This window comes from Portunus trituberculatus, chromosome 25 (assembly GCF_017591435.1).
Source record: "Portunus trituberculatus isolate SZX2019 chromosome 25, ASM1759143v1, whole genome shotgun sequence".
NCBI classification, from domain to species: Eukaryota; Metazoa; Arthropoda; class Malacostraca; order Decapoda; family Portunidae; genus Portunus; species Portunus trituberculatus.
In genome coordinates, this window is record NC_059279.1 from 14,186,627 (window position 1) to 14,204,307 (window position 17,681).

Genomic DNA, 17,681 nt, shown 5'->3' on the forward strand with positions numbered 1-17,681 from the left:
TTTGCACCTGTTACCCGACGCATTTCAAATCCGTGGCGTATGAGGAAGAAGATTCACTCGGCCCGGAAGGATTTCATGGCAGTAAATCGTCACGGAAAATAAAAATGACGGCATGTATCAACTCCCCTCCGTCTCTTCCTCCTCCCCGTCTTACCGCCCCCTCCTACCCACCTCCCACCTCCTTCCCGCCTCCCACCTGTCCCCTCCCTCTTACTCACATCCGCAGCCCCACCAAGTCCCCACCCCAGTAGCCAGCAGTGCCCGCTCGTGTCTGGAGAAATGCAGTAGTGTTCCGTGAAAATTTCCGCCCCTTATCCTACTAATCATGGCGTTACGAGACAGGCTGGCGGCATATCTCCTCCTGCTGACGTCTGCTATAGTGGGAGGTGAGTGTGATGTGCCAGGCAGGAAGGAGGGAGTAGCAGTATTGGTGGTAGTGGTGGTGATGGGCTGGGCCGAGTCAGTCTCCTCCAGTCTTGATACGTTTCAAAACAAAGACGCTGGTTTCTTTTCTCCGTCTTATCCTTCACTCTCTCGCGTTACCCAAGACACTCCTATATGCCTCCCCTACACGACCCGGTGAGGATATATGAGTTGATGCTTCCAGTGTTCTCAAAGGTGTAAATTGTACGTCATAAACACCTAAAGTCGACCTTCGGGATATTTACTTCACCTAATGTAACACCTTATTATTTTCCTAGTTCACGATTACATTGAAAAACTGATAGGTGTTGAAAATGCGTCTCACAGATGATGCAGCCTCCTCTGGTATGCACATCTGGGAGCGGAAATAATTTAGCTCCTTTCCCGCCAGTTGAAATTACCACTTAGATAATGTATTCTTTCCCCTCCCTCCGCGTTATGAAAGGCGAGGAGGCACACCCCTTCCCTTCCCATCCCTTCCACCTCTCACCAATGGAGGAGTGGTAAAGGATCGGATAAGGACAGATAAGATACAACGATGAAGGATGGTAAGATGTAGTTATATAAGACATACGACCGCCAGTCAGTAAGGAGGAGGATGAGGAGGAGTACGGGGAGGCCGAAGAAATGAAATATGAATTACAAATGAGGAAGAGGTACTGTGATAGGAAACGAGAACGAGGACAAGGGAGGGCAGACTGAGGAAGACGAGGGACAAGTGACCATTCAAGCGGAGTAATTGTTTATGCGAATGTCCAATCAAGAAAAAAAAGAAAAAAAAAACACGATAGTATGTCAAAAAAGAATGAAATGATCAGCGGAAGGAAGAAAGGAAGGTGGCGAAAACTTTCATTATTTTCCCTATTTTCTCTCATTTTTCTTCAGTGTACTTTTCTCTCAGTACTCTCTGGGATGGAAGAATATTTCCTGCATCTTTCCACTCCATTAGGTGAATTAAAAAAGAATTAACGAATAGAAATTGCTAGCGATTTATTATTTTTTTCTTTTCTTTGTAACTACTCGGTTTATCTTATTTTCCTTTACGTATATATTATAACTTCAGCATGAACTTTGAATGTGGGAAACTGCTGGAAAAAATGTCATCCTCCGTTCAAAACCGTAAACACTCGAATGGTCCAGATACAAGGAGGAAGAGGAGGGGGAGGAGGATGATGATGTAATAAATTAAAGTCAAGAAGAACACTATCAACTGGGACAATATACAAATACTGCACAATACAAAACTGGTGAGGGAGAAAGATAATAGCAAGCAAAACATGCAAATTTGTTAATTAAGTCTGAGGAATAAGAGGAATCTGTTGCGAAATAACACACTAAAACATTATATGATAATAAAGTAATGAAGATTAATAATTTACACCTAGTGAAAGCACAGCCAATGGTATTCAATCGATAGGAGACTCACAATAAAGAACATAAACATGATTATTCAGAAATTAAGACAAACTGAAATTCTCACCAAAAAAAAAAAAAATATATATATATGCTTGGAAATTAAGCTAAAATCGACCCTGAGAGAGAGAGAGAGAGAGAGAGAGAGAGAGAGAGAGAGAGAGAGAGAAACTAACTAGTGTCGTATATAGATAAGGAAAGAAACCAAGCTACAATGTCACTACGGAGTAGTTAGACAAATACACAAGTCAGTCGCCTTTGACCTCTGCATCAGCACTAAGCTGAGGTCAGCATCTCCAGCCGCCGTCCTAGCATGCCTACTTTCCTCACGGTCTTATTTCCCACAGCGGCGGTGCCAGCCACACGCTCACACTGGCCTCGCACCGCGGCCTTTCTGAATACAACTTCTGCACTGTGTCTATAAGAATGAAACTTATAACTCTTTAGTATTGCTCTCCAATTCTGCCAAAACAAATATACACATGCTGATCTATAACATACTTAGGTGCAGGACAGTAACGTCTGTGTCACCCTGCGTGTACAGAGAGGGGAGGCAGCTTGCTTCTATACATGCTAAATAATTACGGAATTTATTGTTTTCTCGAACATAAGCAAGAAAAAAATATTTCAATATCATTAAGTCACGTGATAAAGACCGCCTCTGTTCATGTTTGTAACGTGGGCAAATAGGCAAGTTGAATTAAGAAAATCAAGTAATGTGTTCACCAAAATTGCCATCAGTCAAAATGAGAATTCTACAACTAAATCTCTAAACTTATTGTTTTTATTTGTTTATTTACTCGACAAAACAAGAATAATAAGATTCACAGTCAAAATCACAAGTGTTATAGACACAGTATGGCAGTGATGACTGTAGCGTCTTCTTAAGTGCACCTGCCAATCCCACAGTCAGTAATTATGACATAACACTGCCATGTGTAGCTCACTCACAGAAAAGCAACAAGGTAATGACAAAGACGTGTGGAGAGGGAAGCTGCCTGGGAGTGCCATTCAATAAAGAGGAGGGAGAAATAAATACAACAAAACCAGTAAACTTCATGGAAGAAGAGAACACGGAAATGACAAGACTAGCATTCATGAAAGAAGAGGCAAAGTTGTAGTTTTTGTTGTTGATACAAAGGGAGAAAATTCTTTATTCATATTGCGAAGAAAAGATGGCATTTATAAATCACGAAAAAGATCTGTCATCGGAACATCATCTTCATGCCGTGTATGACTTGCACAACTCCAAGGAAGAGAGTGAAGAAATAACGCTACAACAGCGCAAGGTAAACAATATATTAGTACAAAACATACAAGCTTGTGTGTAAAACCTTAAACACTGTCTTCTATTGGTATTATTTATCCATCATACGCACCAAAAGTTTAATTTTATGATTATAACGGAGACAGCTGTTTTGGAACCACGCTTGACGTCTGGTCTCAACTTGCTTTTCCATTACACTCCAACCTCCATTCACCAACGTACCGTACCGGAGAGTGAATACTATGGTGTTATTTAACTCTGGCTATTATGATCTAACATCCGGCAGGTCGTCGTGTGTGTGTGTGTGTGTGTGTGTGTGTGTGTGTGTGTGTGTGTGTGTGTGTGCGTGTGTGAGCGCGCGCGCGCAGCGAACTAGTTCGTTCCTCAGTTTCGCCACTGTCTTAACAATGACACCGACTGAAGGTGCTACCTTTCCTTATGAAATTCTACAGGTGTTAATGAATTTCGTAAACCGGCAAAACTAAGCCGAAGATCAAAATTAGTGTTCTAAATACTCCAAATAGTGCAGTCTAACAACTGGGAACAATACTTTTGTGTTAATGAGGTAAAACCGCTTAATATACGTGTTTTACCAAAGAATGAATCACCATTGTTTATGTTCTGGAAAGCTTCAGCTTCCATTACATTGGTAGGCCACGCTGATGATTAGTTAGATTCCAGGGCATTTCCTTATCGATGATACGGATTCCTTTGTAACTTACGGTTACAATCATGAAAATACATAAAAAAAAAAATGTTGTCAAAATAGAGTATAGAAGCGTATGCAAATACTGTCCCATGAAAACGAACTTCACTCGTAATAAAATCACGCCAGAAAGACCACTTCTTTATTTTTTTTGGTTCATGGGAAAGAAAAGTAAACTGGACAAATAAATTGATAAAACAGACGTTCTCGCTCGTCAGTCAGGCAGTATAACTAACAAACACGTGTAGCCTCAAAATGGGGAGCAGAACTGTATTGCGTGCACTAGTTATTACGTAATACAAGTATGGGCGGGAGAAAATTAGGAAGAAAGGAGACAATATTTAAGGCAATGCGTGGCTGCAAAGTAACGTTGTTATTAATTTGAAAAGGACAAGAAGTGAAGACATCAAACTTTATCAAATTAGTTTTTAAGATACGAGTGATGAAAACAGTAACAGACTTTACATTCACGATGTTAGTAAAGAGTCACTGGGAAGCTTTAAGAAATTCATGGATAGGGATGATAGGTAGGTGTGTTTATATGGAGAATGCGAAGTGTAGGTCTGCTGACTTCTTACAGTTTCCATATGTTCCTAAATTAAGTCAATAATCTCTCTTCCTGTGCAGTGAGCCATGGGTGTTTGATCCCCTTCGTGATGCGCGGCACGTGGTTCAGCTTCGAGCAAGGCAGCAACACCATCACGGACATCGACGACACCTACATGACCAACCACGGCACCTGCGTGGCCATCAAGGTGTACCGCAACGACTACAAAGCGCTCCTCTTCAAGCAGAACGATTGCTACTACTGCGTGCGCTTCCGCATCCGAACAGTGAACGTCCTGCAGAAGAGTGCAAGTACGTGGCCATCTCGTCCACACCGCCTCTGGTTTATAATATTATGTTCCTTTGATTTCCATGATGATAATGATGATAATTACTAGCATTATTGATGTATCGATTTATATTCCTTTTTAAACGTTTAACCTATTACCATAAGCTTTCATTCTGTAATTATCTGCAACTTTAACTCTATTAAGACTCTATTAACTCTATATAAGTTTTTTTTCTACGTTTGTAATTCATGATTACAGCAGACTCAAGTTTATCTACTTTTCTCGGTAGGTCACTTATCACCATCTACATCTGATCCTTTATGTCACGCAATCCTGCAAGACACTTCATGTAATCACTGATGTGCTTTTTGAACTATTCCCATTGGTTACTAACATTCAGTGGGCTTTTTCTATACCAGCCCCACCTCATCTTATTATTGTCCCTTTTACATAAAACACAAACATTATACGCTCAATAAACCATTGTATATTGTACTAACATCAACGATTGGCGCAAGCAAGAGTATTCAAATCACTAATGATATTGAATGAAAAATACTTTAATGTTGACATTACAAATAACCTTTAACAAATCTGACTGATACGTTCACAATAAGATATCCGTGAAAACTATCGTGATTTTCATAACTGGTTTATAATTCTGAAAGTTGACGAGAGAAAAACATCTCTGCCGTAAAAATAGATAATCATTTTGCGATCCTACAGTATGCCAGCTAAATTTAGAGGCGTCTTTTCCTCGGTCCTAAGATGAAATAAACTGCATATGAAACATTATAACCATCATTTCGTTTGACGCTCTTTTTTTCCTATATCTTCCTATCGCTACTGGAAGACATGAAAAAAATCATCTTGACAACTTCCCACCCAATCACCTAACATCCTTTCCTGCAAACCTACCCTTCACCCAACGTTCCCTCCCCACAGCTGGATGCAACACTTACCGGGACAGCAAGCCGTCCCTGGAGGATGTGTGTTCCGAGCTGGACAAGGACACGCGGCTCGTCACGATGTTCAATGAGAATTATCGACCAAAGAACTGTCGCTCGGCTATTGAAGGCGTGTGGCACTTCGCTTATCAGAACAGATTTAGGTGAGGGAAGTTAATGTATGGTGCTAACAGAGGCACTACGGTCTGGGTTACCTTATATTTATCTGTCTAGTATTCCGCATGCATGTAACTCCTTCAGTACTGGGACGCATTTCTACCTTGAGTTTTGGGTGTGATTAGACGATTTTATTGATATTAGAATGAGTCTATGGAGGTCAGAAGATTAATGGCTACAGTCTTCACTATTTTAATTCCCACACAAGTTTCTGTAGCTGTGTAAAATCATCAAATAGTAAGCAGAATGAATATGAAAACGCGTCATGGTGCTGAAGGGATTAAATTAGCCATAACTAAAGATCATCTAGCACACATTTCTGGTAATTCAACTTTGGTATGGCCATTTATCTTCCTCCCCTTCAAATGAATTCAAGTACAGTCAGTTTCCTACTTGATGAAGCATTTTTCCTATCTAAATTTCTGGCAAAAGTTATATCTGTCATCCTTTTCTCATCGCAGCTGTCACTGGCTGGAGCTGCCTCTAACGTGTATCAGATCACCTTCTTTCTCTCCAACCCCCATCCACACATCCCACTTCCCATCCCACTTTCCCAGCCACATGCTTTTCGTTCTCTCTCTCTCTCTCTCTCTCTCTCTCTCTCTCTCTCTCTCTCTCTCTCTCTCTCTCTCTCTCTCCTGCACATTAAGGACAGTACACACAAACACACACACACACACACACACACACACACACACACACACACACACACGAGGAATGTCACAATTTTATATGAAAATCTAATATTAGCTGCTAATTCAGTTTGTTCATAATGCTATTTTAGTTTTAAATCCTTCCATATTCATCCATTCTCTTGCTTTTCTCATGCCATACTTCTTTATTCTATATTTTCTCCCTAACAGTCCACTCTTCCTGTCTTCCTTCACAGTTTCACAGGAGAATGCAACCACCCTGAGGCCAAGATCCGGTCATGCCAGGAGCCTGGTAACCAGTTCCTCATCGCCAACCAGAAATTCAATCTGACTTTCAAAAAATGTGATGGTATTAAGGAATCTTTTGAAGGAAGTAAGTATTATCAACTTTATGTAAAGGTGAAATAATGCATTTTCTGCACTAATACAATACAGATGAAGAACTGCACAACAATTCATTAAAAATAACTGGCTCACTAATGGCCACTAGAAAATATATGAACGAGAGTTTAAAAATGTACTCATCACTTTAGTTGTTATTTGTCTAACATGATTGCAGGCCTTTTTAATGCATAACATGGAAGAATTGTAGACAAATGCAATAGTAGGTAAGATTAGTTCAGGTTTCATTTTTTTTCAATCAGTTTATTCCTTTTCAATGCATCAGCTGGGTGAGTGTGAGACCATGAAAAAAAGATGCATTTCAAATTTCTTCAAGTAATATTTTCCCATATTTTACTGGACTGACCAAAGTATTAGAAATTGTAGAATTGTAGAAGAATAGCCAAAACCAATGTCTGTGTAGGAGGTAGTGATTATTGAAGGCTCTGGTAATAATGAGTTGTGAGTGTTGAATGTCCTGCCACACCTTCAATCCATATGTCACTTCCTTTCATGGCTACCCCTCAGATTAAATTTTCATTAATCTATAACAGGAGACATTACAGAAAATACATCTATACAAGTGTACCGCAATGCACAGTTTCTTATTACTGGTCAACAAACTCACTATCATTGCTAACTCCCATCCAGTCCCTACTGATGCTGTAACTTCACACTGTGATTACAACCATTCCTAACTCCCACTACCACTACTCACCCAAACCAGCCAAGGAGTTCTCGTGTCTGGGTGACTGGTTTGTGGGGAAGAACCACTTCTTTGCGGCTGCCAACACTAAGGAGTCGAGGAAGGATGAGAAGTACCGCTGCTTCGTGCGTAACCGTGATGACGACCTGTACATGGGCCACTCCATCACCCCCGAGTGCTCCGTGCTCAAGACACCAGAGAACAGTCCATTCAGGTTCCGCATGACTCCAGGTAAGGTGCTGAAAGAGAGGACAGATGGCCACATTAAAGATAAAGGGAAGGAATAAGTAAATATACTGTGAGTGGTGAGATAAATGAATAGGTATATGAAAAAAAGTGAAAAAGAGGTTCTAATGAAAAGTGACAGGAAAAAGAATAATATTACAAGGTTGAAAAAATGTAAAAAAAAAAAAAAGATAATCATTTATTATTTACAAGTTAAATGATATCATGAAACAAATCACAATAGTTATTAATCAACATGCTTATACTGACAAAGAAATGTTTGTTCTGTATCTGTGTAACATTTCATTGTTTATTTTTGTAAATCCTCACTATCACTAAGTGTGTCCCTGAAGAGCCTCACTAAAGCAGAAAAGTGTCCATCCTTCTTTGTTCCAAGCACTGTGCCTCACCTCTTTCACATACATTCCCCTGCTTATCCTTCCAATTGGCCATCCTCTCCTATCAAGACCTCCAATTTCATTCACACCTTATAAACTCTTCACTCATTATCACAATGTGGCTCAACTATATAAGTCTGTTTTTCACCTTGGAGGCCTAGTGTTACCATAAGTGGCACTGACCCCAGTTCAGTACACAGGCCTTAGACTTATTGGGATACTTTGCTGGAGTTATCCGCATGAAGTTATGGTGTTGGATGATGTGTGGAGCAGTTGGTTGCTGTGATGGTGTGTAACTGATCTTAAATGCGCATACAGTGTGCACTTATAAGCACTTGGATAAGGGTTTGGATCTTACTCAACCTTGAATTTTTGCTAATTAATGCACTCTGGGGAGTTTCTTAATTAACACTAGTGTTTTGTCAGTAAATGATGTGCAGTATTTCTGATATCAACCATCCCACAACTCTTCACCACTCCTTTTGCTAAAATACATTATCTCATTGTTCCCGTCTTCTTAATTTGCCATTCTACATACATGGCCCTCTCCACAGCAGGAAGTCTTGATTCCTGTACCTTATTCAGCGTCTAAGTCTGATCCTTACATCAGCACTGGAGGGATATTATGTGGTCATCACATGAACACTTTTCTTTGATGAAGCATAACCTATAAAGCTATACTAACAAGAACATAACTTTGAATAACATATACTAAAGTTAATGCTAATCTTATTGTCAAGCCAAGAACTTTCCTCCTACACTTTTCATATGTGCTTTATTTACACAAAACACCAGTGTCAATATTCTAAAGAATTTGTCACTGTACATTGCATTAGATTAATTTCTAGTTTGTTTCAATAAGTAAAACATTTTATCTGGTTAATGGCTATCCATAATACATTTGTATTTTCTGTTAATCACTTAGATAAGGAGGTGTGAGTAAAATTAATGCAGTATTCATGTATTTTGTTATTCAAAATGTTTTGTCAAAATGTTTTTCATCACAGTTATGCTCCATACTTTATTTATAATGTATGAGCAGATCTATATATTCTATTCTCTTGTATTACACAGTGAAGCAGGAAACAGTCACTCCTGGATGTCTGCTGCCCAAGAACTTCACTGGTGATTGGGTGAACACGGCACACACAGAGGCAGACGTCATGATCAACCAGACACACATCATTGAGACCACATACCCAGATATTGGCCGCTACCGACGCACTATCTATGTCTGCAGGGAACAGAAGGACAACCGATACATGATGGCAAGGCTCAACATTGATGGCTGGTGGGTTGCCTGGTCATCTGTGTAGTGCAAAACTGGTTGGTAGTTGAAATAAGTTAAGCTGATTGGAAGTAATCTTGGTAATATACTAACTCATTCTGTCACTTTCTCCCTAAGTCAAAAGGACTACGTATGCTTTGAGTTTGTGCCTCGTCACCACAACATCATCAGGTTTAGAAAAGGTCTAGAGATGATCCGAGAGGACTTCTCCACTGTCTGCTCCTACATTCAGTTTAAGAGTGACCGGGAGTGGAATTATGATCTCATGTTGGGTGAGTGTTTGCTTCACTCTATGTTTTATCCAATTTGCACATTATCATATTTTACATTTATTCATTAATGTTTCTACGCTTGGTAGATCTTTTTTTAATGTGTATTTATTGATTTGTATGTTTGTCTCTTTCCTATGTAGGTAGGACAGAGAACTGTGAACTTTTTATTTGCACATCATTGTTTCTTTGTACAGTGTATTGAAATCCTCATGAATAAATTTTTCAATGAATCCAAGCTCATGAAAAGAAAACGTTTCCTTCCATATGTACTGCAAACATGTATTTCACTATGGATTCATACTTTTCTGATTGTGAAAATCTCATTTACTTTTGACTTAAAATTTTTATATCAATAGCTTTCTCAACAGATTTTTAGTAAAAGTTAGTTCTCATGAATTTTGCAAATAACCCATAAGTTCATAAGGTTTTAGAGTTTCAACATTTCACTCTTTTGCATCATTCCTTCCTCACACATAGTAACTGCCTATCTATTGGTTTGCCAGCCAGGGACCCAGTGCCTGTGAAATGCCCCATTGCCGGCAAATTCAACTTTACCCAGAAGGGAGAGGTGCAGTTTGAGACACGAGTCCTTGGGGGTGTGACCAAGACTCCATGGGATGACATTCAGTGCAAGGAGAACATCTCTGACCTCTCAGTGTGTGACAAGGACCAGAAAGAAATTTGGATTGATGCTCACTACTGCATTACTGTGGATGCATATGGCCGACACATGGACATTTACAGTAAGCGATACGAGCTTACAGAGTGACAGTCATATGACAATACAGTGATAAGTGAATAAATGCCATCAATGATGCTTTTGTAATTTACATAGATCTTATATGAAGTAACTACAGAAATTAAGATTACTTATTAAAAGAGAAAGGGTACAGGGACAACCACTGATTTCTCCTTCCACTCACAGCTGATCCAGACTACAAGCTGAAGTGCATTGGATACTGGAAGGAGAATCTCAAGTCATACCTGATCACCTATGATGAGCTGGACCCATACTCCAAGTACAGGTGTTGGGTGAGTACACTTGCTGGCAGTGATTGTAGTGATAATAACTGTAATGATGTATGAAGAAGACAGGATCAATTTTCACTACACCACAATTAACACCCAAAAGTGTGGTGTAGTGAGGATAGGTCTTCTATCCCATGGTGACTTAATATGTGATAAAATACTAGTGAATGTATGTATGAAGATGCCTCACCCTGGCAAGCACTACATTAGAGAGGCATCAATTTACTATAGTAGGATACACGATAAAGAATAAGATTCCTTCCAATGTGATGACGACTGAATTAAGAACCTAGTTATAGGAAAAATAAATTGGTTCCAGGGAACCAGGATATATAAAAAAAAAAACCCCACATTATAAAAAGGAAAAATCAAAATAAGCTCATTTGCAGTACTATATTTGAAGTAATAAGTGTTATGGGGAAGTTGTGTGAAATAATTATCAAAGAAAAATGGGTTAAACATCTGGAAGAAGAACAAGTCATATCAAACAGACAATTTGGGTTCAAGACAGGACGGTCATGTGTGTCGAACTTATTAAGCTTCTACTCGAGAGTATTAGAAGGACTGGAAAGCATAGATGGATGGGTGGACACTGTATAGAGTTCCCTAACATCTCATCTATCTCTAAACCTGAACTATTGTTCTCCAAAACTGTGCCTCTGTAATTATGACTTGTCTTGTCAAACTCTACCATCTCTGTCTATCCTACCTGGTGGAAGTTTGTCTAGATTCAGTCTGCCCCTAAAAAGAATGACCACTTTAATCTCTCAAACTACTATCCTATAGCATTAATTTTCTACTTTTCTAAAGCTTTTGAGTCTTTCCTCAACAGACAGATTCCTCAACCTCTTACTTCATAACCTGATCACCAGTATTGGTTCTGTTGTGGCTACTCTACTGGTGATCTGGCCTTCATATATTCCGTATTTCATCCTTAACATCTTCTCAATTATTATATCAAACATTAATTCACAGTATGTTTCATTTTGTTATGACCCTTTGGACCATCATGGGAACCTTGAATTATGAATCTGAAAGCAGGATAATTTGGCCATGAGAGATCATAACTGTGACTGAATCCCTAGCTAGATGCTCAAAATATTGCAAGTTGAATAGATAAGCAATTAGACCAAGGTGCTCATCAATTCTTGACTGGATTTGATTGGTCCTTACTAGTATTGCATTATCAGTGTTGAGTCACTTGCTAATCTTTCATGTAATTCTTTTCTTTTTATTGTAAATTCCACCACTATTCCACATCATAAAACAACTAAAGCGAATCTTATTTTTGCTACGATACTATAGCTTGGCACTGGCAATCATGTATTCCTCTTCCCTTCAGTTTCTTATAAGTTTAAATCATTACAACAACTCAGCTAAATGTTTTCCTCATTTCAGGTGTACCAGAGAGCAGATTTGAACAAAGTACTCATGTCACAAAGTGTTGGGCCGTTTTGTAACCTTGGTCAGACTGTCCTGAATACAGGCAATGGGGCAGCAGTCATTCTTAACATGGTGGAGTATGAAAGAGAACGTGAGTATTAATATGCACAGTTTCATCTGTTTATTCTTTCTTTAGCAACAAAATGGGGTTGGCCATGAGCTGTTGCATGAAACAATAACTTACTCCCAGTGACATCTAATAGCACTAGTTCAGGGGGTGCTGTGAACCTTCCATTAAAGCTAGTTGTGATCTCGCTGAATGTTTCCCTTTGTGTCTCACAACTCAAGGGGGCAGTCACAGCCTACCCTCTAAAGACAACTCTCCTTCTTCTACATTAACTTCTGCAACATTCATGGTCTTAGATCTAATTTTCAATCTGTGGAACACCACCTCTCCTCTACTAAACCTCATCTTCTTTTCCTCACCGAAACACAGCTGTCTGAGGCAACTGACAGTAGCCCCTTCTCTGTTCCCTCCTACTTTCTCTATTCTCATTTTCATTCCAAAGCTAGATGTTGCGTCTATGTACGCAATGACTTAACTTGCTCTCGTGCCCACGCTCTTGAGTCTTCCGAATTTTCCACCATCTGGCTACGACTTAACAGTCACTCTCAAACTAAATTCATCTGTGCTGTTTATCTCTCCCCTAACTCTTCTGACTATAGTAATTTCTTCGACTACTTAACTTCTAAAGTGGAGCACATTCTGTCCCTCTACCCTTTCGCTGAGATTTCCATTCTTGGAGATTTCAATGTTCACCACCAGCTTTGGCTTTCCTCTCCCTTCACTGACCACCCTGGTGAACTAGCCTTCAACTTTGCTATCCTCCATGACCTAGAGCAACTGGTGCAACACCCTACTCGTATTCCTGACCGTCTTGGAGACACGCCCAACATTCTTGATCTCTTCCTCACCTCTAACCCTTCTGCTTATGCTGTCACCCTTTCATCTCCGTTGGGCTCCTCCGATCACAATCTCATTTCTGTATCTTGTCCTATTTCTCCAATCCCTCCGCAGGATCCCCAAAGCGAAGGTGCCTCTGGCGTTTTGCCTCTGCCAGTTGGGGGGACCTGAGGAGGTATTATGCTGATTTTCCTGGAATGATTATTGCTTCCGTGTCAGAGACCCATCTCTTTGTGCTGAACGCATAACAGAGGTGTTAGTATCTGGCATGGAGGCGTACATTCCTCATTCTTTTCTCAACCTAAACCTTCTAAACCTTGGTTTAACTCAGCCTGTTCTCGTGCTATACATGATAGAGAGGTTGCCCACAAAAGGTACTTGAGCCTTCCATCTCCTGAATCTCATGCACTTTATATCTCTGCCGGAATCATGCCAAGTCTGTTCTTCAACTTGCCAAACACTCTTTCATAAATAGAAAATGTCAAAATCTTTCAAACTCAAACTCTCCTCGTGACTTCTGGCATCTAGCCAAAAACATCTCAAATAACTTCACTTCTTCATCTTTCCTCCTTTATTTCATCCTGATGGCACCACTGCCATCTCTTCTGTCTCTAAAGCTGAACTCTTTTCTCAAACCTTTGCTCACAACTCCACCTTGGACGATTCTGGGCTTGTCCTCCTCTCCTCCTCCCTCTGACTATTTCATGTCTACAATCAAAATTCTTCGTAATGATGTTTTCCATGCCCTTGCTGGCCTAAACCCTCGGAAGGCTTATGGACCTGATGGGGTCCCTCCTATTGTTCTCAAAAACTGTGCTTCTGTGCTTGCACCTTGCCTGGCCAAACTCTTCCAACTTTGTCTATCGACTTCTACCTTTCCTTCCTGCTGGAAGCCTACATTCAGCCTGTTCCTAAAAGGGTGACCGTTCTAACCCCTCAAACTACCGTCCTATAGCTTTAATCTCTTGCTTGTCTAAAGTTTTTGAATCTATCCTGAATAGGAAGATTCTCAAACATCTGTCACTTCACAATCTTCTGTCTGATCGCCAGTATGGCTTCCGTCAAGGTCGCTCTACTGGTGATCTTCTGGCTTTCCTTACTGAGTCTTGGTCATCCTCTTTTAGAGATTTCGGTGAAACTTTTGCTGTTGCGTTAGACATATCAAAAGCTTTTGATAGAGTCTGGCATAAAGCTTTGATTTCAAAACTGCCCTCCTACGGCTTCTATCCTTCTCTCTGCAACTTTATCTCAAGTTTCCTTTCCGACCGCTCTATTGCTGCTGTGGTAGACGGCTACTGTTCTTCTCCTAAACCTATTAATAGTGGTGTTCCTCAGGGTTCTGTCCTGTCACCCACTCTCTTTCTATTATTCATTAATGACCTTCTTAACCAAACTTCTTGCCCTATCCACTCCTACGCTGATGATACCACCCTACATCTTTCCACGTTCTTTCAGAGACGTCCAACCCTTCAGGAAGTCAACAGATCACGCGGGGACGCCACGGAACGCCTGACTTCCGATCTTTCTAAGATTTCCGATTGGGGCAGAGAAAATCTAGTAGTTTTCAATGCCTCAAAACTCAATTCCTCCATCTATCAACTCGACACAACCTTCCAGACAACTATCCCCTCTTCTTCAATGACACTCAACTGTCTCCCTCTTCCACAATGAATATCCTCGGTCTGTCCTTTGCTCATAATCTTAACTGGAAACTTCACATCTCATCTCTTGCTAAAACAGCTTCTATGAAATTAGGTGTTCTGAGGCGTCTCCGACAGTTTTTCTCGTCCCGCCAACTGCTTACTCTGTATAAGGGCCTTATCCGTCCCTGTATGGAATACTCTTCGCATGTTTGGGGGGTTCCAGTCACACAGCTTTGCTTGATAGGGTGGAATCGAAAGCTCTTCGTCTCATCAATTCCCTCCTCTCACTAACTGTCTTCAGTCTCTTTCTCACCGCCGAAATGTTGCATCCCTTTCTATCTTTTATCGCTATTTTCTTGGAAACTGTTCTACTGATCTTGCTAACTGCATACCCCCCACTCTCCTGCGACCTCGCTGCACAAGGCTTTCTTCTTCCTCTCATTCCTATTCTGTCCAACTCTCTAATGCAAGAGTTAACCAGTACTCTCAATCATTCATCCCTTTCACTGGTAAACTCTGGAACTCCCTCCCTGCATCTGTATTTCTGAATTCCTACAACTTGTCTTCTTTTAAGAGGGAGGTATTGAGGCATTTGCTCCCCTAATTCTGGCTGATGGTTTTGGCACTTTTTGCACTTTTTAGAGAGCCAGCACTCAAGTGGGCCTTTTTTAACTTTTTTTTTCTTGCCCTTGGCTGGCCCTCTTCCCTACATAAAAAAGAAAAAAAAAATTAATCCAAGGAAAAATGTCTTATAGTATGAAAGGAGAAGTTTCAGATAAAACTTATGATTTTTTATACTCTTCCTCAACAGAGTGCACTTTGTTAGGAAATAAAGAGCAGAAGGGAAAAAATATATTAAAAGTTTTATATTTGAAGGGACAATTCTTAGTTCAATCAGTGTTCCTAACTATGGACAGTATTTTCAGTTTGATAAAGTTAACTGTTATACAGGTATTAAAAGTACTTCTGTTTCCAAAAAATGTATATACGTATGCCATAGATCACTTGATATCATCCTTAAAACCAAAATGTATTGTACTGCACAGTATAAAGATAAGTTCTTTTGATACTCAACAAATAAGGATGAAATGGGATACTTTTTCCTTATGGTGTTCTGCCACTTATCACCTGACCTCCAGAATAACCAAATAAATCAGCATTTAAAAAAAGAAAGAACAACACTTGCCATATTTCTCTCTTTATGAAAATGACAAGAAGAGGCTTACTGTACCTTTCTCCCTCCCAGACGACCGGTGTCCTATGCACTTTGATGACGGTGACAACCCCTGGAAGGAGCCTGGATCCAGTATCCATGTCTTCAAATTCCAGGACTCCAGCACTGCAGCCTTGGTCACAACCCTCTCAGGGATGCTTCTCTTCACACTCCTCTCCCTCCATCTCATCCACTTTGGTTGAGTCTGTGAGGTGTAAGGGGAATCAAATAAATATCAATGTCATAATCTAAAGATACTTTTAGGGTCAAGACTTGTAGGTCACTGCCATGGATGTTACTACAGACATCCAGATATACTGTACATACATAATCCCTAAAGGAGAGGAAAGAATCCTCCAGTTTCTGCAACCTCTTCTCATTATCCAGTTTAAAGATACAAACTGTAGATCTCAAAAAGTGATTGTGAAAAGGAAGAAGTTAATCTACAAGAAAAATACACAAGTATATATATATATATATATATATATATATATATATATATATATATATATATATATATATATATATATATAAACATCAAGGAGTGGATTTATATTGGCATGGTTTGTCAGTTTTAAAAACTGGAGCACTTACTGTACTATTAATAGTACTGTACAGGTGAATAAGGTTTGCCAAGATAGGATTTATTTGTTCTTTCCTAGCAGGGAAGACAATGTGTAGGATAAAATTTAATGTATATAGAACTAACAGTCAATACCATACCATATTTAAAAAAAAAAAAAAAGAAAAAAAATGGGAAGTGAGATACAAATTTCTTGAAAGGTGACCTAACTTTTGCCTCCACTTGTGCCATCTCAGTGTCTCCCATCACTGGTACTGAGGGACGTTGCAGTAGTCTTTGAGTTATGTAATATTATAGATCCGTCCAGTAATATGTAACTTGTGTGCTGAGGAGTGATCGTTCTTGATGCAACTGTTCCATCCCTTCACATTCCGTCCAGTACAGTTAAATTCTTGTCGCACTAGATGATGCTGATATCTACTGTAGTGACAAAAAGCAACTTACATTGAAATACTGTGATCATCAGTACACATACATACATCCCAGTGACAGATTATTTTATGTACATTTATCAGATACGGTGCACATAGGTACTTTTTATCTCAAGAAATGTACATGTTAGGCTCATAATGAATCACAGTTTTATCTCAGATACACAGTATGTTTAATGGTACGAGTAATTTTTCTTCACTACGGCAGCACAAAGATTACTGTATTGATGTAATTGTGTGAACACAGCATAAACTAATTTACTAAAGTGTATAGAGACACTTTCAGCTCAATTCAAGTGCAAATACTTTCATGTTTGGGACTATTAGGAAGAATGTTTATGAAATGATACTGTCTTCCATAACCTTCAATGAAAATTTGTTTCTTACAAATACTGTTACATATTTTCATACAGCTTCATATGATGATTTTCATCATTCTGTCTTATGTATGTCTTGATTGAGGAAATATTTCTCATGAAATAAAGACATTCTGCTATGTATAGAGACATTCTGATATGTCCTGAAATACATTTTTGAAAATTATTAGTACTGAAAAAAAATTAACAATAACTAAAAAGAGCATAATGTACATAATTATATAAATGCTTTGTTAGACATGTAATGTTGGGGTATTATACTATAAGAAGACTCTGACATGCTTATTTACAGTGTCGAGAGGAGAAAAGCAAACATCAGAGGAATAGAATATCAAAATATGAATAGTGATATATTTCATGGCTTTC

At 39.4% G+C, this 17,681-nt stretch overlaps 1 protein-coding gene across 1 annotated transcript; it reads left to right on the forward strand.

The window, feature by feature from the left end:
• The first annotated feature begins 231 nt into the window (after positions 1 to 231).
• Positions 232 to 17,438, forward strand: LOC123508765. Its single transcript, XM_045262658.1, has 11 exons — positions 232 to 386; positions 4,437 to 4,667; positions 5,591 to 5,756; positions 6,659 to 6,795; positions 7,531 to 7,740; positions 9,207 to 9,423; positions 9,538 to 9,692; positions 10,196 to 10,435; positions 10,618 to 10,724; positions 12,120 to 12,255; positions 15,958 to 17,438. Exons 1-11 carry the CDS (start codon positions 326 to 328, stop codon positions 16,125 to 16,127), a joined length of 1,830 nt encoding a protein of 609 aa, XP_045118593.1. The 5' UTR covers positions 232 to 325; the 3' UTR covers positions 16,128 to 17,438.
• Positions 17,439 to 17,681: the final 243 nt, after the last annotated feature.